This window comes from Protopterus annectens, chromosome 5.part0 (genome assembly GCF_019279795.1).
Source record: "Protopterus annectens isolate FY-2018-M chromosome 5.part0, PAN1.0, whole genome shotgun sequence".
Classification (NCBI taxonomy): Eukaryota; Metazoa; Chordata; order Ceratodontiformes; family Protopteridae; genus Protopterus; species Protopterus annectens.
In genome coordinates, this window is record NC_056735.1 from 1,194,040,663 (window position 1) to 1,194,068,410 (window position 27,748).

Genomic DNA, 27,748 nt, shown 5'->3' on the forward strand with positions numbered 1-27,748 from the left:
TAGTACTAGGCCTCCTTGCCTCTAAAATTATATCCATCACAGGTTTGCTGAGGGATGGTAAAGGAGAGATTAAGTAATTAGCCAGGCTGCAAGGTTCAGTGTTGGATGCCGAGGGTGCAGAATCTGGTTCTCCTGCTGAGACAGCAGAGAAGGAGTCTGAGGAAGGTGCCATGGAGATAACAGTGACACACTGCCCAGGAGGGGGTATCAGTGTTGGTGCGGCCAGCCTGGAGCAATCAAAATCATCCTTGGTTTGTCCTGTTTGATTTTTAGTAGTACTTTGGAGAGCAGAGGCAGAGGGGGAAAGGCATAGACTGATAGGTTTTTCCAGCTGAAGGACAGAGCATCCACTTTCCAGGCTTGTTTGTGGGGAGTCCTTGTGCAAAATTTGTCCAATTGGTAATTCTGGGGAGAGGCAAACAGGTCTATATCTGGACTCCCTCATTTGCTGGTCAGCATGTTGAAAATCCTTGGTTCCAGTTTTCACTCGTGTGGGTCCATGAGGTTTCTGCTTAGTCCATCTGCCAGTGTATTTAACTTTCCTGGCAGGAATTGAGCTTGTAGGTGCACTTGGTAGCTCAAGGCTGTGTTCCACAATGCCATGGCTAATCTGCAGAGGGGGTAAGAATGTGTAGCCCCCTGCTTGTTTATGTACCACATAACAGTGGTGTTCGTCTTTACCATTAGTTGTCCTTGAAGAACGTGATCCTTGAAGGCTGTCAGAGCATTCTGCACAGCTAACATTTCTTTTTGATTGATATGCAGGTGCATTTGACTTGGGTTCCATTTGCCCTGAATGCACTTCCCTGCCAGGTGAGCCGCCTATGCGTAGTCTGATGCATCTGTTGTTAGGGTTTGAGCGGCAGGGGGTGGTGTGAAAGGTAGTCCCTTGTTTTTGTGACAGGCCTCTGCCCACCAAAGGAACTCTAGGCGTAGGCAAGGTATGATAGGAATCATTGTTTCTAGGTCTTGAGAAAGTTGACACCATAGGCTTTTTAGATAACACTGTAGTTTCCTCATATGCAGTCTTGCATATGGAATTAGAAGAATGCAGGAGGCCATGAACCCCAAGGCTTGCAGTATTTGTCTTGCAGATATAGCAGGGTTTTTGTGGCCACTTGTTTGAAGTAGGTTGTCAAATGAATTTGCTTTTCTGGCATGAGGTAAGCCATCTGGAAAGTTGTATTCAAACTTGCTCCCAGGAATATAATTTGTTGACAGGGTACCAGGTGTGATTTCTTTTCATTTATGGTGTACTTCAGACAAGTTAGTACCCTTTTTACAAAGGCCAGATGATTCAAAAGTATGTCCTGGCTTTCTGCCTGAATTAGACAATCGTCCAGGTATGGGTATATTTTAATATTTATTTTCTGCAAAATGTAATAACTGGGGCTAGGCACATTGTGAATACCAAAACCAAAAAAACAGGAAGCAGAACAGCCAACGAGTAGTTGATGAAAAACAAATTCTTTATTTCAGTTGAACAAGCCTTAAACACAAGCGCTTTCGCTCAGAGAATTCTGAGCTTTTTCAAGTGATACCATTTTATTACAGCAAGTGCCTTATATGTCATTCCAGCCTTTCCATTAATTTGAAAACCGTGCTGCTAATTAGTGCCTTAAAGAGACTGTTCCCTTTCATACATAAATCCCAGCCTCCCCAACATAAAATACAATTACTTTTAAAACTGAGAAATAATCCATTATAAATATGCATCTCATATATTTAATAAACAAAAACACTATAACCACACAAATTTAAATAAAATCCAACACTTAAAACTTGTCGAGTGGTTAAAATATGGATTGTGATTTGTTCTAAAGAGGCTAAAATACAATAAATATTGCTTCAGTAAAGAATATAAAACATTACATTAAAACCATGAATTTCCTTATTAAATATTCTTATTGATAACCATGTCAATTACAAATTCTCCAATCCGCCAACCATTCCAACAAGTTTTGATATTTTCAAGGGCTCTTGTTTGTAAATATACAAGAATTCATAGAATCTTAAACATTCCTAGGTCAGGGTGTCCCGTAAAAACCAGTGTTAGAGAAAACATGCACATAAATGACCAACTACTCGTTGGCTGTTCTGCTTCCTGGTTGTTTGGTTTTGTTGTTACTTGGTCTGTTGCAAATCTTGGTTGCTGGATTCACATTGTGAATACTCTGGGTGCAGTAGATAAGCCAAAGGGCAGTGCACAGAACTGAGAACGCTTGTAAGCCTGCTTTGAAGCGCAGATATCTTCTGCAAGATTCCCTGTTTGGGAATGTGCAGGTATGCTTCTTTTAAATCTAGTGTTGCCAACCAGGCATCTTTGCCTAGCATAGGTTCATAGGTTCATAGGTTCATACTAGGCTATCTGCCCGAGGGCATTTACAAGCCTAGCCCATAGTTTTGTGGCTTACGCCACCCCTTTAGTATGGGGAACTATACCCATTATTTTGCTGTGCCTCTGTTGAGCAGTGACACTGAGGTAATCCCTGGGGTATATCTGCGATCTCCCATCCATTGGTCAAGATTTCTCTTGAACAAGGCCAGCGAGGTGCTCTGCCTCACATATACCGGGATTTTATTCCACAGCATAGGGAGTCTTTGGGTGATGAATCTATCCCTCCAGCACGTCCTATTAATAGCCGTGTCGAGGTTTAAGTCTCCCGCCCTTGTGGCTCTGACGGATCTAGATTTTTTGAGGTGAAGCATATTCATCAAATCTGGGTTTGACATGGCCTTGTATGTTAGGCAAAGGTCACCTCTGAGCAAGCGTGGCGACTGAATAGAGCTGGAGTTCTTTCAGTCGGGCAGCATAGGACAGATGTTTGAGACCCTTTATCCTTTTGGTGAGGAACTTTTGTGGCCTCTCCAGCTGCTGCAAGTGTCGGGTCAGATACATTCGAATGGGGCATTGTACTCAATCATTGGTCTGATGAGTGATGAGTATAGGGAGACTATGACCTCCCTTGATCTAGATGAGAATCCCTTCATGATAAGGTGGGCAATGTAGAAGGTCTTCCTAACTACTTTAGCTACATGGGTGTCGAATGACAGACTACTATCAACCTGGGTCCCCAGGTCCCTGATAACTTCTTCTGTACTCAGTGGATTGCCACCTATTTGGTATCTAGGGGTAACCTTGTTTTTCCCGAAGGGTATGACTATGCATTTTTTGGCATTTAACTTTAGGCCATGGCTCTGGCACCAGTTATCCGTTTCTGTGAGACCCTTCTGAAGGATATCTGTGTCAGATGTGTTTTCTACTATGGCCCAGTTTGCAGTCATCTGCAAACTTTGTCAGCCATAACCCTCCTGTGTTTGCTTGTACTTCGGAAAAGTAGATGCCAAACAAGAGTGGGCCCAGGACTGAGCCCTGTGGTACACCACTTGTGACAGGCTTTGAGTCTGACATGGCGCCAGCAACTCTGACCCTGTGGGTTCTGTCACTCAGCCAGTTTGCAACCCATCTTGTGATGTATGGGTTAACATTTAAGCTGATGAGTTTTTCAATGATACCCGAGTGGGGTATTGTATCAAAGGCCTTCGCCAGATCGAGGTAGGCTGTATGGACAGCCTTTCCTCATCAATGGCTTTGGTGACTGTTTCAAAAGTCAACCAAGTTTAGAAGGCATGATCTGCCTTTGACAAAGCCAAACTGGGATGGATCCAAAGTCTGCAAATTCCCTATGTCTTTATTTATGAGGTCCATTATGATCCTCTCCATGGCTTTGCAGATAAGGCTTGTCAAGCTAATGGGCGGTAATTTCCAGGGTCGGTGGAGGCACCGCCTTTGTGAAGTGGGACCACAGTTGCAGTGCGCCACTCCTGGGTACGTATCCAGAGGTAAGACTATGATTAAACAGCTGTCCTAGCTGTGGGTTTAATTCCTCGTTGAGTTCGTGGAGCACACAGCCGGGACACCATCAGGTCCCATGGATGCTGTGTTTTTGCTTTGGAGAGAGCAGTTCTCACTTGGGCGTTGGAGATGTTTGGGGGCTGCAATCGCTTGGTATAGATATCTCTCCTTTTGGGGAGGGGAGAAGTTTGCACTGAACCTGTCAGCCAGTATGTTGGCAATGTCTGTAGGATCAGTAATCTTCACATCATTTTGAACTAGTTCTGAGCATATCTGGGAGTTTCCTCCCAGGTTTCTAACATAGCTAAAGAAGGCCTTATGATTGTCTTTTGAGTCTTTAGCTATTTTTCTCTCAAAATTTGCTTTGGATGATTTTATGAGAGCTCTTAGTTTTTTACTTATAATGATCAAGGGTGTCTTACCTTTTAAGGATTTTGCTCTATCTTGTAGTAGCTTCCTCCTTTTGTTGTAGAGTTTGTTTATGGCTGGGGTCCACCAGAGTGGACGCTTGCCTTTGGTACAAAGAGTCTTTGTTTTGCTTGGGATTGCCTTATCCATGCAGTCCTGCAGGTGCTGGTAGAAGGCATTTGTAAGTGATTCAGCGGCTTGAGTACTGTTTTCCGTCGGCTCGGGGCCTTAAAGGAGACCACACTAGTCTTTAGAAGTGTGAAGTCGGCTTTCGGAAGTTCTTTACTGTGGTCTTTTTATTTCAGGTGGGGTGGGATGAGGACCTCCAGCGAGATTAGTTTGTGATCTGATCTCACCAGTGAGGGGTATACTTCGGTGTTGAACATTGTGCTCCCATGTTCGTGATGATGAGATCAAGTATGTTTTCTCCTCTTGTGGGGATGGTGACTAGTTGTTCCATGGCATTTGAGTTTATGAATTCCAGGAACTTTTGGGCTAGGGTGTTTGGGCTTGAGTAGTGTTCCCAGTCTATATTAGGGTAATTGAAGTCACCTAGTATGATGGTGTTTGGTGATACATTTATCCCCTCTAGTGTTTTCAGGAAGGCCATGTGAGGTTCCTGAGTTTGTGAGGGTGGCCTGTAACATGCTACAATTTGCAGAGCAGTCTTGCCTATGGTTAATTGCACCTGGATGGTCTCCGATGCATCGTGCGTTGCCACCAGTCTTGAGGTGTGGGTGTCTTTGATGAATATGGATACCCCCCCTCCTTTCTTGGTATTGTCCGGATTTTGGGGCCGGAACGCATGATAAGAGGTAAAACCTTGCTGGGGTGCTCTCAGGAGCCTTGAACCAGGTTTCTGTCACTGCACAGACATCAATGTTCTCCATACTGAGAAGGGCCTCGAGTGCGTGCATTTTGAGATTTAGACTTCTGGCATTGAGCAGCATTACCCTTAGTTTTTTTCCATTTTTGTGTTCTAGGGTGGTAGGTTTAGAATTTGAGCCTTGCCTAAAAAAGGCACTATGGGGGTGGCAAGAGCCTTTGCCAATATCCGGAATCCCAGGGGTGACAGGTGCAAGCCGTCCCTTGCGAAGCAGCGTGGCTTGTCCAGCATGTCATCCCAGGCAGACAGACATTGGATCCCCTTTGAATGACACCAGAGTTTAAGCCAATTGTTAAAGCTGATCATCTTATCTCTGTATTGTGGCATCATTCTTGGTGAAGGTAGGATACTGCTCAAGGTCAGGGTCATACCTGCCTGGGCTACATAATCAGAGAGCTCCTCAATGTCTCTTTTCATGTAGTCCAAGGAGGTGCGCCTCAGGTCGTTTACACCAGCGTGGACAATGACTGAGTCATATTTGTACCTGCTGTTGAGAGACCTGAGTGCTTGCGTTATGTGGCGGATTCTAGCGCCCGACAGGCAGCTTACTGTGACCTTCTCCTTACTCAGTCTGGTGAGCGGGACGTCAGTGTGTCTGACTATGGAGTCACCAATGACTAGTGTGTCTGGCATTGTGTTTGGCCTTAAGGGCTGTGACTGTTTGACACTCTGACTGTGAGGTCTATGTGTTGCAGGTGTTGTGTTCTGAGGTGGTGGTTGTTTGGGTGTCTGCTTTGGTGGCCTCTGCTGTTTTGGTAGATTTTTGATCAGAGCCGCCGAGTATGTCTTTGTGTGTTTATGTGTATGATTTGAGGTTGTGATGGTACTATGTGATTCTATGTATAGGAAGTAATTGGTGAAAAGTCAGCATCTTGAATTTTGGAATCTCCAAAAAGATGTTTAGAGTAGACAGATCCAGGATAGGACGCCATGAATTGTCTTTTCTGGGTACCAGGAAAAGTCTCGAGTAGAAACCTTGTCCCTTTTCCTCTTCTGGTACCAGCTGAATAGCCCCCATGCTTAAGAGAGAAAGTACTTGTTTTTGGGCCTCTGCCCACTGATTTGGGGGTAGGTCCGGCCACCCACTTGGTGTTGGCAACATGTGGAAGTGAAATCTGTATCCCTGGGACACTATATTTAAAACCCATTTGTCCTGGGTAATGAGTTCCCAGTTCTTTGCATGAAGAGCAATCTTTCCCCCCAAAGGGCAGCCAGTTGATAAGTGCTTGGAAATTTTAAAAGGATGTCATTGAGACAGTTTACCATAGGGGGGAGTCTTATTATTCCCAGACTTGGAAGTGGAGGCCCCCCAACTGCTTAGTTCTGAGTCCCCTGGGACTGAAACCTGGGGTTTTTGCTGTCTCTGGGTTTGGCTTGAGAAGACCTGGAAGGGGCTGGAAAGGACCAATTCTTAGAGGGCCAGTGCCTACTAAATCTAGGAGGCTGAACTTGTAAAAAATCTTTAACAGTTTGTATAGATTTAGCTTTATCTTACATCGTTTTAAGGACTTTCTCAGCCTTGTTGCCAAACAGGTGGTCCTGATTTAAAGGAGCATCCAATAATTTATCTTTAACATGATCAGGCAAAGATTGCTCCTTAAGCCAAGCATGCCTTCTGAGCACAGACTCAGTAACAGCAGCCCTGCAAGAAGCCTCTAATGAATCAAAACCACATTGCAAAGTATGTTTTCCAACTTGTTCGGCAGAATGCATTAAATCCTGTAATTCTTTATTTTCCACACAGTCAGGAATCAACATCATTTTCTGTTTAAGCAGTCCAATAACATGTTGCTGATATTTTAACATATGAAACTGGCAGTTTTAAAGCACTAATGGCCAAGGTTGCAGAAGTGTAAACCTTCTTACCCCATCTATCCAGCACCCTGGAGTCTCTATCAGAAGGGGTAGGATTTTTAGCAGTAGAAGCCTTAATGCCCTTGGGCCCCCGTGAAATAGTCTCTGGATCTGCAATAGGATTTTTGAAAAGGAACTTGTGGGACTCAGGGACCCAGTAGTATCTGTCAGGTTTTCTGGGAGCAGGAGGCAGGGAATCAGGGACCAAACTAAATTCCACGAAAGCATCAACAATGTCTAGTACAGGAGGAATAGTTGAAGGCCTATGCTGAGGTAGGAGAAGGAAATCCCTAAGCCTCTTTTTTGAAGCAGAAAAATCCTGGCTTTCCCAGTGGAAATGTTCCCTTAGAGTATGTAAGGTTTCCCCAAAAGAAAAATTCTCGGGGGGGGGGGGGGGAGCAGAGGGAATAGTCCTCTACATCAGAATCCTCATAAGTCGGTAAGGGCAAATCCAGATCATCAGAAGAATCAGAAAAAACAGAATCCTTATCAGAAGATTCATAATCAACTTCAGTCCTAGGCCTCTGGGGGGGTTGGCTACCCCTGATTAGAGACATTAGATCTTCAGCCATTCTTATTTGTTTTTAGGCATAGAGACCTGAGCATGTGGCCTGGGCATCAGTTTTTTTAGACATGGATCAAGATTTAGGCCCAAGTAATGAAGGAGGCATCGATTTAATATGCCAGGCCATAGGCCTGAACACACCCTCAGAAGCCAGTGCCTGCACAGCGGCTCCGGACCCATCCAACTAGAGGCATCCGCGGGTTCCATAGTTGAAGCATCTCAGGGCATACCAGACTCCGAATGGGTCTCAGTAGAGGCCTGCGAATCAGAAGTAGCGGGTATCAGGGGCTGCGAAAGCGCTTCACTGAGTACCGGCGAACTGGTGACTGGCTTAGGAGAAGCGTTGTCGGCAGTTTTGGACCTCGGCAGCCTGTGTCTGTCTTTATCTTTGCGTTTTTTCAGAATCCTGGTAGTTGGATGGCTAACCGACATTTCTGGTTAATTAAACAGAGAACCAAAATATTTAGAGGCGAAAATTTACAGACAACGGACAGTGCACTGATTAAATAAAGCACAAAACCGACAGCAAGGTACGTCGTGGTCAGGTTCTAGACAAGGAATACAGTACGAATGAAAATTTTATGAGGCATTTGCTTTCCACAAGTAATGCAATTATTAACTTTTACTGACATCGGTAAGGAGCAAGAAAAAGTTTCCCCAATGGGGTACTTAGCTTTAGTTGAAGACTTCGGTTCTGAAACTCGAAAATGAAAATTTCAGGAGTTGGCCGACCGGCACTTGCGAACTGCTTCTACTTTCGGCACCACACAGCAAGAAAGACTGATGTAATGGTGTCGGCTGCATATTCTATACCCCTGACGACCTGACGTCATGGAAGAAGGGGACAGCAACCTACGCAGGACACAAGACTTTGTTAATCAGGTCGACTGAGGGCTACCTGCAAGTAGATAACCCAAATGTAATGACTGCAACAGTGAAACACGAAGAACATCACTGAATGCTTAAAAATAACTAAAAATAAAACCAGAAAACTTTTTCTCACAAAAATGCATAGTAAAGCCTGGGACAGCTTCTGTCTAATGTGCGCTTGTCAAGCTGCAAGAGAGATCTGGAAATGATGCTAGATCATACAAAATTGCAAGAAAGGGAGAAACTGTAACCTGGGAAAGTTTCAAAAGCAGAGTTGATTGGAAACCTGTGGTTTCAGTCCTACTGATTAAAGAAGATGGACCTCCATATTCCAGATTTAAAGATGTTTTTCAGGGCTCATCCCACAAAACAAGAGGTTAGTTAATTTCAAACAGGCAGCAGGTAGCTGGGCAACAATAAATCTCACCATGACAGAATACAATCCACCTGTTGATCATCTGAAAATATTGAAGTACACGACAGATGGTTAGTCAAGATTTCAATCTGGAAAATCATGACTGTAAAGCCTGCTGTATTATTGTTGAGGAAGCGCCTCTGCAGAGGAGCTTAGAATCATCTATAAACTGTAAAAACTTTATTGTACTTAAGGTGTCACCATATTTTATTAAAGTGATCAAGTAGTAAGAATCCAGTTCTGGTACATCCTTCTCTGTTATCCAACCTGCACCTCAGATTGCCTGAAGTGCTGGGAGAACTAGAATTCCTAAAACTGGATAGTACAAGTAGTAATCTCCATGGTGAGTCATGCAGCAGCCCTCCTTTCAGGAGGAACAACAAGTTTATTTGGTTTAAAAACATGTTATTTATTCTCTGATGAATGAAAGTCCATCAGAGATAAGTAAACCCTGAAGGAATTAGATTTTTTTTAATCTGTCACTGCCTCATCACATATTAACAACCTAGCCAGAGGCACAGTGGGAACTGCTGAAGCAGCGTACTCAAAAGAGTCTAGAGCAGATGGGGTAGGATGGAGGGAGGGAGCCAGCAAATACTGAATACTAATGAGGACATCTACTGTTATGGTAAGATTTTACAAAACTGTACTATGTCCTTACATATCACTGTTGCAGCATTCATAACATAGGACAGTACAAAAGCTCAACAGGAAACCTGGGAGGAGGAGGAGAATGGTAGTCAACAGCGCTCTAGAAACCCACATGCAGGATAACTATGGCAAAGCCAGCTGTAGCCCTGGAAATAACACACAACTTATAATGCTGTGCGAAAGTATGGACAGAAGACCAAATAGCAGCTTCAAGGATGGAACCAGTATCAAGCCCCTTGAAAAAAAGTACCAGAGGAAGCAACAGCTCGGGTAGAATGGGCCTTTATTGAAGAGGAAAGCCAGTTACCATGAAAAGAATAACAAAAAGAAATGGCTTTAGAAATCCAAGAAGATATGGTCTGCTTAGAAACAGATGAACCCAAAGACCTGGGATGAAAGGAAACAAATCTGCTCAGATTTGTGAATAACTTTAGTTTTATCCAAATAATATCTGAGCTGTCTATACAAATCCAAGGTGGGAAGAACTGTGGAAAAGGAAGAAAAGGAAGGCAACTGAATAGACTGATTAAGGGACAACTCGCTGACCACTTTTGGGCATAAAAGAATTAATACGAAGAGACACCCTGTGTCGGTGGCAAATTGAGAAAGGAGGAACAGCCATGAGAGCCTGAAGTTCAGATACCCTCTTGGCCAAAGTAAGAGCCAAAGGAACATCAGTGTGCCAACTACAACATTGTAGGGAAGCTGAAGCACGAGGCTCAAAAGCCGCCTAAATCAATTTTTCGAGAACAAAACTGAGGTCCCTTGAAGGCAGAATAGGCGTCCTGGGAGGCCGGATATGAAGAATGCCTTTAAGCAACTGCTTAACTTCAAATTTTGAGGCCAGAGGTGGAATCAAGGGCAGACAAGCAGAAACTGTTGACAGGTAAGCTTTAACTGAAGAATATGTCAACCCAGTAAGGAGCATATCTCACACACAAGAGAGAACCAGAGGAGCCTCTGCAGACAGGGGACCCTGATGACGAGAGAGGCACCAGACAGAATATCTTTTCCATTTGGATAAATATGATTTCCTGGTAATGAGCTTACTGGCCTCCTGCAGGACATGAAGCACGTCCTCAGAAATTCGTTTTCTAAAAGGGATCAAAACCCTATCACCCACAATGTCAGCTGAAGAGTGGGAAGGGAAGATGGATAAAAGACCCCATTGTCTTGTGCGACAAGGTCTACCCGGTCAGTTAACTGGTGGTGATTGCCCCTGGCCAAGTGGGAAAGAAGGGGAAACCAAGGCTGTATAGGCCACAAGGCAGTCACTAACAAGATTTTGGGAGAGTTCTGCCTGATCTTAAGGCTCTCAGTAGCAGAAAAGGGGAGGGAAGACATATAGAAACATAATCTTCCAAGGAAAAGACAGAGCATCCCACTTTCCGAGCCAGAGGACTCGTGACTTTGGAACCAAATAGAGGAAGCTGTCCATTCAGACGGGAGGCAAAAAGATGTACCGGAGGAATATCCCACTGATGGACAATGTCCAGGAACACACCTCTATAAAGCATCCATTCATGAACTTGTGTACTGAACCTGCCACTAGATTGTGAACCGAGAGAATGTAAACAGCCTGAAGAGTCACTTGATACTGGACAGCTAGATCTCAGAACTGAAGAAGAAGGTAGGACCATGTACCCCCTTGCTTGTTGACACACCACATCACTGTTGTATTGTTTGAAAATTTTGAGGGGCCTAAGAATGAAAGAGGGAATGAAAAGCGAGAAGAGCAAGAAGTAGAGCCCTTATCTCCTTTATATTGAAGTGTTACAACCGATGACAAAGGAGCCAGAGATCTGAACCCTGACAGAGATGAAGGAAGCCCCCTATCCCCTGTCTAAGCTGTCTGTAAAGAGTTCAATTTGGGTCTGAAGCCTGGAAAGGCAGCCCCAAGTTGAGAGAAAGTTGATGAATCCACCACTGAAGCTCAAGCTTGAGACAAGGAAGAAAGGAGACTGGGAAGTACAGAGGGGTGGCAATGTTGAAGCCACAGTGACTTAATGCACCACTATAGCTTTCTCGCGTGGAGCCTGGCCAGAGGAAGCACAGGAATTGTGGAAGCTATGAACCTGAGGACCCTGAGAAAGTCCGTGGCCATGAATGAATACAGAGAAAGAAGAGACTGGAAAAAGGCACCAAGACACAGGGCCTTGGGGGCAGACTGAGATGCCAGCATGGGTATGGTCTGGACCCTGCAACCCCAAAAAATCCTGAGAATGGGTCAGAGATGATTTCTGAAAGTTTACAGTGAACCCCAGACTCTTCAACAGGGAAACAGTAAACTGGAGATCCTGAATCTGACCATCAGGGGAGGAAGTTTGAATGAGCAGAAAGATCTGAACCCCTCTCATCCTGCAAAAGGCAATGCCATGACCGATGCATTTGGTGAATACCCTTGGGGCAGTACAAGGGTCAAAGGGTAAAGCAGAGAACTGAAAATGCAAGAAGAGACAGAGAAATGCAAACAGTTCCTGAAAAGGACTAAAAAATAATGAGAAAAACAACACTGAAGCTTTATTGTATCAAAACAATTGAGCACTTTCAGCTAAAACAGCCTTCACCAGAACACACAGAATTTAAAGTTCATCCATTTAAATACATTATCACAGAATTTAAAGTTCATCCATTTAAATACATTATACTCAAATCACATGACGGGCAGCCATGGTGGTGCAGCGGTTAGCATTACCGCCTCACAGCAAGAGGTTCTCTGGTTCGATTCTCGGCTGGGGTGCCTTCTGTGCGGAGTCTGCATGTCCTCCCTGTGGTTGCGTGGGTTTCCTCTGGGTGCTCTGGTTTCCTCCCACATCCAAAAGACATGCAGTAGGTGGACTGAACACTCTAAATTGGCCCTAGGTGTGAGTATGCAGGTGTGTGCCTTCTGTGGAAGGTAGGGTGCCGGGCTGGCAACTCAACACCGTAAAACTGCACTGCCAATCATGAGTGGACAGATGATCCGTTGTGGCGACCCCTAACCGGGAAAGCCGAAAAAAGAAGAAGATACTCAAATCACGTGACACACTAAAAAGATTCAATTTTTTAATTAATTACAATAAAACCACGTACCACCAAAAGGAACAAAAATAAATAAATAAATAAGTAAACAGGAACATATATAAGTAGTATAGTGACTACTAAAATTACAAACATTATTTGCACTTGTTTCTATGCCCATTCCTATGACATACCACATTACTGTTGAGTCCTAATGTACTATAAGCATGTAATATAATCTGCCCCCCGAAAAGGGGATGGACAGGGATTTGAAGGTAAACATCATGGAGATCCAGAGAGACCAGAAAGGTCTGGGGAATAATAAGAGAAAATAAGGTTTGAAGAGACAACATTCCAAAAGAAAGAAATTTGAGAAAGGTGTTGACCTGTGAAAGGTCCAGAACTGGTCTCCAACTGCCCTCCTACCTGGGAACAAAAAGCAATCATGAATAAAAAACCCTCCCTACCTGGGAAGGGGGTACAGCTGGAATAGTGCTCTGTATCAAAAGAGAATGAAGCACCTCTGGGAAAACAGGAAGTTTTTCATGAGGAGATTGAGGGATGCTCAAAAAGAGAGGAAGCATTTTCAAATCACGAAATACCCCTGGTGGATAATGGACAGAACCCAAGTGTCTATTGTAATTCTTAACCAGTTTGGAAGGGATAGGGAAAGACTGAGGGATAAGGGAACCTGACCGAAGAAAAGGCAAAGCAAAATGGCAAATGGAACCCAGTTTATCATGAAAAGTATGTTTCTGGGAAGTAGCGGTCTGAGCAGACTTAGCATGAGGCACATGTCTAGATATCTTTTTATCATTCTGTGACGGACAAGGCTGCCTATGAACAAAGCATATTTGGACGAGTAATTTGTCTAAAACTTTGGAATAGAAGAAACAAAAATACGTTTCAACTCCTGCAGGGCTTTTCCCTTATTCTGGAGTGACTTAAGTTCAGCAGCAGCAGCAACAAAAAGATTTTTGTTATCCAAAAGAGCAGGTGATAGTCTGGCCTTAATGCCATCAGGCCTAACCTGAAGGTGAAGCCAAGAGTAACGCCTCATAACAGAACCAAATGCAGCAGCCTTGGAGGAATAATCAGGCTGCATTGTAACTGCATTTAACAGACTGGCAGGCAACTTGAGAGGTGGAAACCAACAAGGAAAGGTTCAAACCCTTCTCCTCAGAGTCCGATAGATCAAAAATTACCTGAGAAAGGAGGGACAAACATACCTGGTCATACGAGTCTGGTAGTTAATGGCCCTAAAAGTTAAAGTGGCAGCAGTACAAACCTTTTTGTCCAGCCTCTCCATGACTCTACTATCCTTGACTGAAGGAAGCAACTTGGTAGAGGGTAACAGTTTGGGAGGTTTGTCAGAAGAGACAGACTAGAGAAGGATCAGCAAAAGGGCATTTATACAGAAATTTACATTCATTGGGCAATTTACATAATCTGCCAGGTATCTTTGGAGCTGGGGGCTGAGAAACAGAACCTACGTAAGCTGCTGAAAAGGCATTCTGGAGAGCAGCCAGAATTGGGAGAACAGCACAGGGCTTGGGAATCTCCATTTAAAGGACCTCATAATACCTTTTCTTGATATCAAAAACATGAGAACAATCCCATTCCATCATATAGGCAACAGAGTCCCTAAAGGAGAGTTCCTGTAAAGGGGAATCCTGACTACTGGAATCCTATGCCTCTTAACCATAGTCCGAAGGGGAAGGGATATGAGAAGAGCAGGTTAAGGACTCTTAAAGAGGCGTAAAAGAGGGCAGGCATAGACACCCCTTTAAGAGGCTTTAAAGCCATTACAGCATTAAACAACTCCAGTGTAAAACCCAACCATTCTAGTCAGGGAATCCTTAACTGCAAGGGAAATGAACTTGGTTTTCCCTTTCTTTTTATGTGGGATGTCCGCACAAAACACCCTGAGAGGCTCAGACCCTTGGTGACACACAATAAGTGTAGTAGGAATCTCCTCCCTCAGTAAGATCAGCAGAATCCCCCCTCGGTCCCTAGGATATAGTAATGAGCAGAAGTTCCCCCTCAACATCTGGAGCAGATGTCTGTAAAGCCTCAGAGGATGTGCAAGAATTGAGGTCCATCTTGACCTCCAATCGGGTCATGGCAGAGGAATACAAAGCAACTACTGGACATCCTCTGGGCTTTCACAAGCCTCAAGAGAGGCATCCCGGGGAGGCTGGACAGCAGCCATATCAGACCCAAGTTTTTTGTCCTTTTTCTTGGCAGACGGGCTGACCCTTGGGAAAGGAAGACTCCTCCACTGCACCTTGAGCAAACGGCTTAAGACACTGGTTTTCAACGTATAGAGATAAGGAGGAGAAACAACTGCATATGGTTTTGAGGGAAAAAGCTTGACAAATAGAAAACTGCGTATGGTCATGCGAAGCACCCAAACAGAAAAGACACTGGTCGTGGCAATCTTTATGGGGAATCTGCCTCCCACACTGACATTTTCCCATTCTGGATGACATGAAACTAACTGGCACAAAATAAAAAAGAACGAAGGAGAAACCCGGTACTTATCTGAAAAAGGCTCAGTAGCCAGCATAAAAGAAAGGCATTCAAACCTACATTCAATGATAGCAGAGAATTTCTGAGTGAGCGCATCCATACATCACCTCTATGCCCTACACCTTGTGTGGGGAGCATATATGTGATATACAGTGTCTGTAAACACTAAAGGCTTTGGCATACTGGCTAGAGTTATCCTTGGCAGAAGATCCCATGTGTCATGAATACTGCAATGATATGGAAGAACATCAAATATTACAACAACTATCAAAGAATGCAAATACTTTTATAGGACCAGACAACATACAAGGGTGCATTCTCATCAGTGCAAAGTATGTACCAACTAAAGCCTCTACTTAAACTGTTCAACCTCAGATTATCCAAAGGGTTTGTGGTGGATATCTGGTGAGCAGCCAGCTGTGACTCCACTACAGAAGAGTGACCCCTCTAAGGCCCACCAGATTTACCAGCCTTATATGCAAAGCCATGGAACCTATCATAGCAGAATTTCTGCACAGAGACGCACATAAATTAAATGATCTAGATCTCTCTCAGTATGGCTTTGTGAAGGGCAGGTCTCATCTCTTGAACCTCTTGAATCTTCTTAAAAATGGTTGCAGCAGCTATGGACAGTGTTTATCCTGACCTGGCAAGGATTCTGACATTCTCTCTACACCGGTATTATTGAAAAATTAAACAAGCTTAACAAATCCCCTGTGCTGTCCCTATCCAACTGATTCCAAGTTGTGAAAGGTGCTGGTACTTTCTCCGAATATAAACTGTGGGGTACCGCAAGGATCAGTGCTAGGCCATCTCCCATTTGGCACTTATTCTGCAGACATCCAAGACAATATCCCAGAAGGTGGCTGACCAAGTTTGTTGATGGCAAGATAGGCATTGCTGTTTGCTCATCCGCCGATATTAAACTCATCTAACAAGGGCTGGAATATGCACATATGTGGTGTGCTAAAAACAGTCTAAAGTTAAACGCAAAAAAGTTCAGGATAGCAGCATTCACCAAAAAAGTTGCTTCCACCTCGTACATAACAAGTGGCATTCTCCAGCCAGATACTGTCATAAAAGACCCAAGTACTTGGACGACTCTCTCATACAATCATTAGGTTTCCAAAATCCTTTTATCTGCCACAGTTAATTTCCAAGAGAATATCTTCAATATCCAAATAAGTCATCTTACCATTGTACTCATCCCTTATCAGACCGATCACGGAATACAGAGCCCCCTTTGATACAGAAAATACAAGAATACAGTCGCTCAACTAAAAGGTTACAATACGTTTTAACCAAGAAAATTAAGGGCCTTAAATCCTTCAACTATTCTCATTAAAGTAGAGTAACTCTCATATTCAGTAGCCTACAGTTTGCGCCAAGGTGACCAATGTCTCACTTTTCAAGCCATTAAAGACATAGTCTTATAGGACTTCCCCACTTTTTTTTTTGCAAAGCCAGTGGCTCTATAAACACCCAAACAAGCACTTAAATCTAAACCAACAAACAAGTCATGACAAAGGGACAGGTTCCTAACTCAACATGTTCACAACCTATGGAATGTTACTACTACAGGTCTGGCAAAATACTACTTTGCCTTTAAGGCTAGCCTGAAGATTAAATGACAGCCAAATTTACACCAGGGTTATCATGTACAGTCCTGCTTAATTTGGTAGATGAGCACTAATAAATAATTCTCACCCTGTGCAAGTACTCAAGTCTATTTAAAGGTGTATATGGGTAGTCATCTTATGATTCCTGCAATCACTTGCCTTACTGTTCCAACAGACAAAGGTTTAAACCACAATATCAAAGGACTTCATGACCCAGATATTTGTTTTTGTAATAAAAAGAGGTAGTGAAATCTTGTTGGCCTGATGTATACTGGGACACCCCTAGCAAATGTCATTTAGCCTCTTATAACTGTCTGGTGTGGTAATTGTACTGCATGTTGGAAATGCAGGCTAACCATCATCAAAAAGGAGGAATGTATAAAGGAAATTATCAAGACAAATTTTTTAGCTCCTTCCTCACAAGCAGCATCTTATGAAGCTTTCGCGTACACAGTGCAATGTTTCCAGTAGTGTCCAGAAGCCATTTCACCTAACATCAGTCTGGGTTAGGATGCTTGAATAGTTTCAGTGTTGCAGTCTCACTTTTGGGATATTTCTTGTCTGCAGTCAGACAGTCATTCTTCCAGAGGTTAACCCCAAACCCCAAGGGCTCTGGTTGACATCTTTCTCATGGGGTCTATATTAAATCAGCGAATGCTTAAAGCTAATGCTGATTCATCGACCCCATGTAAGCGAAAGCTTACAATCCTGAACACTCGGAACAGCGATTTTTTCCCCAGGGGGAAAAAAAACGCTGTTCCAAAAAAATAAATAAATAAAACCTCTTACAACTCCTATATAATAATAAATAAAAACTTCAAAACATTAGATAAAGTGGGGGCTTTGTCCCCCACACACACCCCCTATTTAAATATACCAAGTCCAAGATTGCACTACAGTGACGAAAACGGCATTCGCTTTTATGCCGTTTCGCTATTTTGCTGTTTCGTGCTTTCAAGTTTGATCAAGACGCATTCAAAGGATTGCGTCTTCGATTATATAATAGGAACCCTTCTCATGTGGGGATATCAGTAGTATAAATGCCATCTCCAATTCTTCCTTACCCTGGAAGAAGCAGGAGTGGGTGGAATACCTGCCACTAGCTAGGGTTCAACCCAAGGTGTTCCAATCCTAATATTCCAAGAAAAGGCTAACAAAACAAGGGACGAGGCTTAGCAGAGTAGAGATAATACCACCTTATCTCTACAGTAATATCAAGAAAAAGTAGAAAAGGGGGGATGGAAGGAGGAAACGTGGACTTGTGAAACTACTCTAGCATCTACACTTATGCTCATTTCCTAGCTGCAGTAAGTTCATCATACCATTCACTGTTGCATCTTCACTTGAAGGAAGATTCCCAAAGAAGTTTGAACAGTGATGCTGGATGACCTATTTGGAAAAATGCTTTACAGGATAGCAGAAGGAAATCTTCCCCAGCTGTAGATGCAGCCCCAAAACTGTTATGCTTTAAAGAGGGGTGCACAGAAGACCAGGAAGATACATCAAAAAGAGCTTGGGTAGAGACTCCTTTAAGGCAGTGCTCTCTTTAGGGAAACAAGCTCCAATTTGGCCTACAACTTAATTTTTCCCATGGTGCTAATAACAAAATGCAATGCAATACCCCAGCCACTTAGAAAAGATTAGTCTATTAACATTTTATCACCCCCCCCAAGTTCTGAGGCTTGGGGAAAAAAGACAAGAGTTGAATGGTCTAGCTTCAGGTCAGTTCAGTAACCACTTTAAGCATAAAGTAAGAATTGGTCCATGGTGCCACTCTGTCTTAATGGGACATCAGAAATGATTCTTTGTAGATCAGAGCTTGCAGTTCTGAAACACATTCAGCAGAAGCTGTCAACAGCAGTGTTTTTCAAGACAGGAACTGAATGAGGCAAGAAGCGACTGGTTCAAAAGGAGACCATGTCCATCCCATGGAATATTTTGGGCAGTCCAGTGTTGATATCTCACCTTAGGAATTGTTTAAGTGAAGGTCTGGAGTATGAAGGCAATACCAAAGGTAAACATGCTGAAACAGCTGTATCATTCACCTGAACAGATATGCAAGCTATACTGGATTTGTACAGGTCTGATTTGTATTCCAGGGCAAAAACACCTTAGCCTTTAAAAGGGTCAAGCTCCCTGGATTGGCACCAGGAGAAGAACCTTTTCCACTTTGCTAACTACAATTTTCTTGTAGTAGGTTTCCTAGCTTCCATCATAATGTTTAGTACATCCTCTGAAAATTTGCGCTTTCCTGGGATTAATGCAAGATGAGCAAAGCTGTCTGGGTTAGTTTGGCCAGGTTGGTAAACTGAATTAGTGTCTATTCACTGAGGTAAGACTTTGCACTTTCTTTATCACGTTTATGAGGGAATCACGGTTGTCTTGGTCATTAAGGAGCTAGGAGTTTCATCTGTGACTTCTCCTCTAGTTTTGCTGATAACCTGGAGGTCTACGGCATGGGAAAGTGTACAGAAGACTTTTTGCACACCCCATCTGCTGTTCGAGTCTACAACAGCTACCTTGTGTAGGTTCCAGTCATGGGAGATTTACATTGGCACTGCTTAGTTTGTCTGTCGTCACATTATATTTCAAGAAATATACATGGTCTTCAGGAATACTCCCTTCTGTAATGCAACCTCCCAAGCTTGCATTTATAGTCTGCGCAGTATGCAGCAGTCCCTCCATGCTTATGCACCACATCACTGTCCATCTGCGCAAGACTCCATGCACAGCAGGGAGAAAGGCTTTCAATGCCAAGATGACTGCTATCATTTCCTTGAGGTTTATGTGCTTCTTTCTCATTCGATCTTCCAAAGTTCCTTGGACCTCAAGGTCCCCACATGAGTCCCCATGCTATTCCAGAGAAGTCTATTTAAGGGTTATTGCTGGTTCCATATGCTGATAGGGGCAACCTCTGTTTATGACACATTGCTACCTCCACCATCAGATCCCTTCCTTTATGCATGGCAGCAGGGAAATGCTGTTTTTCAACTGACAGATGTGATGATTCCACCCATTTTTCAAGTAGCATTGAGGTTTCTTCATATTCAGGTATACCAAAAGGCACTGTCAGAATGCACACGTATGTATTCCAAACGACAAAGATAACATCAGGCTGTATCTCCTAATTTTGAATACAGCTGGTGAAATACTTATCTCCAACTGTCCTGTTGGAGATAGGCATTGTCCTGAGTAATGTTCAGACATGCTCCCAGAAAGATGATGCCAGGACAGAGAGTGAGAATGAATCAATTAAGGAAGATTTCTCCACGTTTACTGTCAGGTACAGGGTCCCTGAAGCGCTTTAAATCCAGGACATTCAAGCCACTCTGGTAGGACTCTACTAATATAAGGCCGTCTATGTAGGGGTTGATCTGTATGACCTTTGTCCTGCAAAAGGCCATAGCTGGAGCCAGATGTTTTATGAATACTGGGTGCAGTGAACAAGCCAAAGAGCCAAGTGGTGAACTAATGATGCGCTGTCTCTCTCCTGTGAATCTTATTGAATTTTCTAAAACTTTTACTTATGGATATGAGAAAATAAGCTTCCTTCAAATCCAAGATTACCACAAGTGCTCCTGGAGAAATAATTAATAGGAGTCCTTGGTGATGAGCCATCTTGAATTTAGGTACTTTTAGAAAATGGATTAGTTGGAGAGATCTAGAATGGGCCTCTAAAGCTACCCTCTTCCTTGGCACCAGGAACAAGCTGGAGTAAAACTTGTGCCTTCCTCCTCTGAGGACACATTCTATGGACTCTGTCTCCTGTACATCTTATACAAACTGAAGAATCCTGTACATCTTATACAAACTGAAGAATGAACCAATTTTGATCTCTGGGAACTGGTGAGATATCTCTGAAACGAGGTATAGAACAACTAATGACGGATTTTTATTATGTTTAGCAACCATTTGCCTTGTTTGGCTACTTTCCAATGGTTTATAATTGCAGACAAGACAGGGAAGGTTGGGGGTAGCTAGGTTGAGTCCTATCCAATTCCTTGGGGGTCTATATTAGATAATCAAATTTTCAAAAGTTCGAGTGTCATATGGTCGACACCATATGATCAAACTTTTAAAAGTTTGAAAATCTAATAAAAAAAATAAACTATACAAATAACCTACCTGAACATTTTAAAAGCAGGGGTCAAGCCCCCCCCCCCTGCACCCCCCACACTTTTTACATATACCAACTCCGAGATCGCACTACAGTGCAGAAAATGGAAATCTTCCCATTCCAAGCTGTACGGAGATCTCTGTTAAAGCATTCGAACTTTCAAGAATTCGATTATGTGGTGTCGACCATATGACAGTCGAACTTTTGAAAGTTCGATCATCCAATATAGACCCTTCCTTGGGGGGAGGGGCACTCAGTCCTGTGGGCCCCAGGCATTTTCCTTGTTTTACTTGATCATTCTTTTTTGTTACTCTTACCCTTTTTCTCCAGCTTTTTGTACACTTCATGGGTAAGAGTTCTAACAATACAGCCTTACTTCAAGGGGCATTTAGGATGTTAGACTTCACACTATCTGGTAGAGCAGTTGTCCTCAACCAGACACGTCTTCAAATAACTGACCCTGATGCTGCTACCCTGCAAGATACAGCCACAGCATCATAGCTTTATTTCAAACGTGATCTCTCTTAATGGGATGCCAAGCACTCAAAGACCATTAACTCTTCTTTTGGGTTTTTATTCCCAGTTCCTTTCCCCTTGGTACTCATTTTTTTTTTTTTTTTTTTACAGAGTCGGTTAATAAGAAAGCACTTGAGACTGGCAATTGTAAAGCCCTTTAATGACAATGCAGCAGATGTGCCCTCTACCCCAGCATGCATCAGTCAGGGGTGCTGCTTTCCTTGTCATTTGGATACAATTCTTAGCTAGAGCCAAATCTACTCTCTTGCTAGGATCCAGAAGTGAGTTGTGGTACAAGTACTTGTGGGACTCGACCCTACAAAAATGACCAGGTTGCCTAGGAGCAGGTGAAAGGGAGTCAGGCTCAGCTGATATAGTAGCAGAAGGATATTTTCCAGGGCATCTAGCATCAGATGAACAGTGGCCTAGATTCAGGGAGACACATGTAAGTTGATCACTTTTGCTAGGCTTCGGAGTTCTCCGTGGAATCATCTCTGGTAGGAAGTCAGAGTGCAAGTTGTCCTCAGAGGCAAGAGTTCTGGGTCTCAGCTGATGAGAATCTGCCCAAATGTCAGTTCATCAGCTTCTGAGTTACTTGAGGCCGATTCTAGAGGGGAATACATCCTTTACTTCTTAGATGGGAGTTGAGACAAACTGAGTTTCCTGCTCAGGCCTCTCAGATCTGAGGTAAGTCATGAGGGTTTCGGCCAGCTGACCTACAGTATCCAAAGAAGTAGCCCAGGTGGTGGGTTGGGCCAAGGCACTGCTTGGAGTAGGCTGGGGCAAGATGGGCTGCTCCTGCTAAGCTTTGATATCATGTGTCCAATATGTTCAGACACAGCCAAGTTTGAGGCCTAAGGTCTTGCTGCTGGTGGAAAGCCAAAACCTTCACTTTAGTCACTGCGAACTTCCTCATGTATAAATATCCAGGAGATCGCACATTCCCCTTTCATAATGGAGATACATACCTCAGATGACAGAGGGTCTCTAACTGTCAAAAAGGCCGCAGAATTATTCTTTCATAAAGAAATGCCAGAGACTGATGGCTTGGGCACTTGCAAAGAACTCACGATAGTGGTCTTGGCCAAAATGGATTCCACAGTTGCAGAGGCCTTGAAAGCACCTCACCTTGTAAGAAATCACAGAACTCTGGAATCTTAAAGTCGTTGGTCACATCCTCAGTTTCCTTCCCTTCTCTCTTTTTGCGTGATTTTTTTTCCTTTGGAGGATGACATGATAGTGCTCAATTTCACAGACTTCTGACAACTCAGATTGTCCTCTGAGTAAATGATACACAATACAAACAGGAACCCACATCATACTCGGTGCCAAGGTAGATAAGACATTTATTGTGGAAGTCCTTACATGGTATCTGCTTGCCAAAGTAAATAATTTAGTTTATAACAGATGACCCTTCTGAACTATATTCTAAATTAGATATTAGCTACACAAAAATAGCCATCAGCCATGATAAAGAATCTCCTATGGGGGATTTATCGATCCCTGAAATAAGGCTAACAGACTACATGCACTGAGAAGATGTATGTGAACAACCCAAACTGCAGAGCAAGACAGATATGTTGGTGGCATTAACTGACCGTACCCATTATACTTCAGAAGTACCCACATCAGAAAGATTACATTGGCTGTAACCATGTGGGGCATTTTTTCAAGGAAAGGAGGGTGGTACATTACTTGACCCAGTCACTGGGTTAGCTAAGTAGTATCAATGTGGTCCTTACCAGCTGGAATTATGTTTAAAATACTAGGTTATAAAATTATTTTAATATGATTGGCTGTCACATATTTGTTAACACTTGCTACTCATTTTAATTTGTTTGCTTTAATTAGGAATTAGTCACACAGGATATGAATACAACATGCAAGCACCAACCTATTGGGTACAAATAGCAGCAGATATACAGGACAGGAAAAAAATAAGACCTATCCCTTGACAGCTTGGCCAAACAGCCTATGGCTTATATTTATGACCCCAGTTCGAGTGAACGGACAATGAACCACTGATGAAATCCTACATGTGTGTGCAAGCTTGTGTTTTTTTTTTTTTTTTTTTTTACATACACACATTTTATATACAGATATATATATATATATATATATATATATATATATATATATATATATATACACACACACACACACACAGATCCTCTGTACACGCCAACATTCCAGAATGCAGACAACCATATGGCCGACACCATATGATCGACATTCGGAATGCCGACATTGTAAGAAGTCCACAAAAAACGAAAATAAAATTTCCTTTAAAATGCTAGAAGGTGGTGGCTACGCCCCCCCCCCGCACCCATTCCCTCCCACACACCCCCCGTAACATTAATATACCAACTCAGAGATCGCTCTACAGTGCAGGAATGGAAATCTTTCCATTCCGCACTATAGTGAGATGCCGGTTCCGCATTGTCGGCATTCTGAATGTCGATCATATGGTTGTCAGCATTCTGGAATGTCGGCAAACTGAAGGGGACCCATTATAGGCCTACATACCCGCACACACATTATATATATATATATATATATATATATATAAACAAAATGATGCACATGCACACCCAATATACACAAAGACACACACACACAAACAATACTTGCACATTTTCAGCAAGCAAGAAATAAGAGCCAACCATCACTATGTCATGCTTTCTAAGGTCAACCAGCATTTGCTGCTTTTTTCTCAATAGAAAGGTAATGGGCCCCTGGGCCTCTGCTGAAAAAGAGCTACTTAACTCCACAAATTTGGATAAAACCAAAAATAACAGGGAGCTCAAAAATAGGGTCAGATTTTAAATATTGGGTTTTGTGTTGCATATTTCCAGAAGGATATGAAGCCTGAAACTTGAATGTCTGTCATTATTTAGTGATTTCAATCATCAATGCTTTGCCAGAAAACCACAAATTTTATGAGGAAATCTATCCTTTGCTGACCACCTTTAAGGTGTCCTAGAGTCATACCTCTCAACTGTCCAAATTTCTGCAGAATGTCCATATGTTTACCTATTTTTATTTTTTTTTTTCTTGACATTCACATAACATTTAGCAGAGACCAGGAAGCACACACATCATGCAAGCTTAATGCTGACGTACATCAGCTCTTGATGACAAGGATAATGACCAGCTACCATAACATGATGGCTCCCAGTCTTTTGCTAACTGTTCCTCAAAGAAACTTCGATCTACCAGCATTAGCTAAAGTAGTCACTAGGCTTTGCCATCTGAGTAGCTGAACACCTGCCTGTGCAGGATATGTACAGTATTACAAAAATGGAATAAATTAGGGTATTGATGCTGAGCAAAGAAGGGCAAGGAAGAAAGGTGCTGGGTAGAAACAGGACAGATTTTAACCACTATCGGGATCAACATCTGGCATAGTTTGTTCAGTTAAGACTTCTTAAAGCTTTAAGCCTGTACACCCTTAATTTCCTACTTATTCAAGTTTCTCAGGCCCATATAATTCAGTATGTATTCATCTTAAAATTACTTAAAAGAATGATAATTCTATTGCTCTATAATTTTCACACAAACTGGGTAGTATCAGTTAAATTGTTCCACACAAGTATAGTATTTCACGTCCGGTGTACTTTTGGATTCAACTATTTTGCTATGCTTTACTTTTTAAGATAACCAGACTGAAAAACTGCTTACTTGTGTGGTCTTCAGTATTTAGGATTTTATTTACTTTATTTAGTTTGTTTACTGGGGTAGCACACTGATCATAGTAGACAAAAAACAATGCAAGATGTATAAATCTCTTAATTTCAAATTTTTAACACTCTTGGAGATATCCAGCATACACACTCACTGATAATCAAGCTAACAGTCTGTATGAACTCCTAGACCTCTACAGAGGTTTTATCTTGCTACCTGTTAATCTATTCTGTATTTTAAAAGGCATGACTTCTTAACAGATCCTTGGGGGTTCCCCTCTTCTAGGAGGGCTCTGTTCTTCAAGGTCTACAGACCAAGGTCAGCCAAGAATAAGTTTAGGAAATGAATAAAGTAAAAAGTGGCAGTAAAGCACAACCATCTACTGATGCTGAAATTCAAAGGCTGCATCTTTGTTCCTGGATCTGCCAACAGTAAGCAATTGAGACAATTTAATGGTGTTCATGCTTTTGAAGGAAGTGAACTTGCTGTAATACTAGAAACTGCTGATACAGTAAATGCCAAAAACGTGACTGTTAAATTCTTAGGCTCTTTCTTATAGCTGGTGCACCATCAAGGCTGACAAAACGTCTTATCAAGCTTTCCTAAACAGATGAAAAAGGAGAATGAACTTACCTGCAGAATAATCAAAGAACAGAACTGTCTGCTCAAGAGTGAGGAAAAACTGAAAAGAAAAGCAAACTAAATAAAAATGAGGTACTCAAATGTTACCGGATTTGTGAAGAAATATTTAGGGACCACATTTAATCTTCCAATAGCAGCAAAAGCAAAATTAAACTTTTAAAAGAACTCCCTATACATCTTAACTGAGCTCAGGACAAACAGCACAAGCAACCTGTTGAAATAAGAAGTATAACTTCTGCAGTATGAGTGAAGAAAAAGAGCATTCAATCACACAAGCACTAGCAAGTGACTAAAACCTCACGAGCACACCAGCACTGGCAAGTAACTAAAACCACTCTAGCACACCAACCCTGGCCAGTGACTAAAATCCCTCAAGCACACCAACACTGGCAAGTGACTAAAACCACTACAGCACACCAAACACTGGCAAGTAACAAAAACCACTGGAGCACACCAACACTGGCAAGTAACAAAAACCACTGGAGCACACCAACACTGGCAAGTGACTAAAACCACTACAGCACACCAACACTGGCAAGTAACAAAAACCACTGGAACACACCAACACTGGCAAGTAACAAAAACCACTGGAGCACACCAACACTGGCAAGTGACTAAAACCACTACAGCACACCAACACTGGCAAGTAACAAAAACCACTGGAACACACCAACACTGGCAAGTGACTAAAACCACTACAGCACACAAACACTGGCAAGTAACAAAAAACACTGGAGGACACCAACACTGGCAAGTGACTAAAACCACTACAGCACACCAACACTGGCAAGTAACAAAAACCACTGGAGCACACCAACACTGAGAAGTGCCTAAAACCATCCAAGTACATCTAAAAACACTCTAGCACATTAACACTGGCAAGTGACTAAAAACAAAAAAAAAGGTGCCTTTTTTAAATAGGACAGCTATCTACGTGGCTGCCTTTCGTAAGGAACAACTTCTGATGAACAAGTCAAAGAAAAACCCTGTTATGGAGGAAGGAAGGATGTCAAGGACACAACAAACTGTTGATAAAGGAAGGAGTGTTACACTATGATGTCACAGCTGACTTTTGCTGAATCTACTGAGGCAGCCATGAAAAACATTTGCTGCAACAGCCTTAAGTGCACCTACTGTAATCTCATATTTTTCAGAGTCATTCCTTTACGTATTTGAAAACAAAGTTCAGGTTCCCAGAGCTATATTACACTTACTACAGGTTCTGGTCAACTCAAATACTGAGCAGTGGTTAGTATTTCTGCCTCAGAGCACTTGGTTCTTCTGTTCTGCTGGGGTACCCTCTGTGCAGAATCTGCATATCCTGCCAGTATCAGAGTGCTCCAGTTTCTTACCACATCCCAAACACATACTGTGGGCAACCTACTATTTTTTCAAAATGTCAGCAAGTCTGTATGGGTTAGGTTATGGTGCCCTGTGATAGCTTAGTACTTTATGGATACATCTTTCTGCCTGGAGTTCAAAGAGTGACAGGATAGGCACCAGCACAAGTCACCCCCCCCCCCAGAACTGATGGGTAACTATAGAATGAATGAATTCAAACCTTGCTCATGAAGTCTTATTGCTTCCATCATATAAGGCACGAGAAGGCGGTTTACAATAAATCCAGGAGTATCCTGCAAAAAGAAGTGAAACAAGTCTCATTCAACATTCAGCAAGTGAAGAAAACATTTCAGTACATGTAAAATAAAGTATGGACTCAGTATTAAAAGAAACTATTAAGGTGATCTCAGAATCTTCATCTTACATTAAAAGATCATTAATTATAGTACAAACCTCTGAAGTTATCCCGCAGTCTCATTCTTGAATAAAATACACGCTGCAGACCTCATTAAAAAAAGGCCTCACAACTTCCTGTAAAGCAAAACTCTGACATGAAAAAGAAAATCTTGCTTGAGGAACAGAAAGAACTGTTGGTATGTTCCAACAGTTACATGAAGTCGTCACCATATTACTGGATATTGACAGAGGTATCCTGGGAACCTTCCTATCTTAAATGACTGTAGACAGCTACAGATTTTACAGCAGTTCCCCACCTGATGCTCCCCTTCAAGACATTCCAATCCTTTAAAGAGCAGTGCCTGCATATGGCTTGCTATTTAGTTCTTTCCAGCA

The 27,748-nt window shown here is 42.6% G+C and overlaps 1 protein-coding gene across 1 annotated transcript in view; it reads right to left on the bottom strand.

Moving 5' to 3' along the window:
* The window catches only part of HADH (hydroxyacyl-CoA dehydrogenase), a 625,146-nt gene that overhangs the window by 331,865 nt on the left and 265,533 nt on the right, over positions 1–27,748 (bottom strand). The window contains exon 6 of the mRNA XM_044071062.1: positions 27,177–27,249. Within this exon, the coding sequence (XP_043926997.1) occupies positions 27,177–27,249 (73 nt within the window). The remainder of the gene's footprint in view (positions 1–27,176; positions 27,250–27,748) is intronic.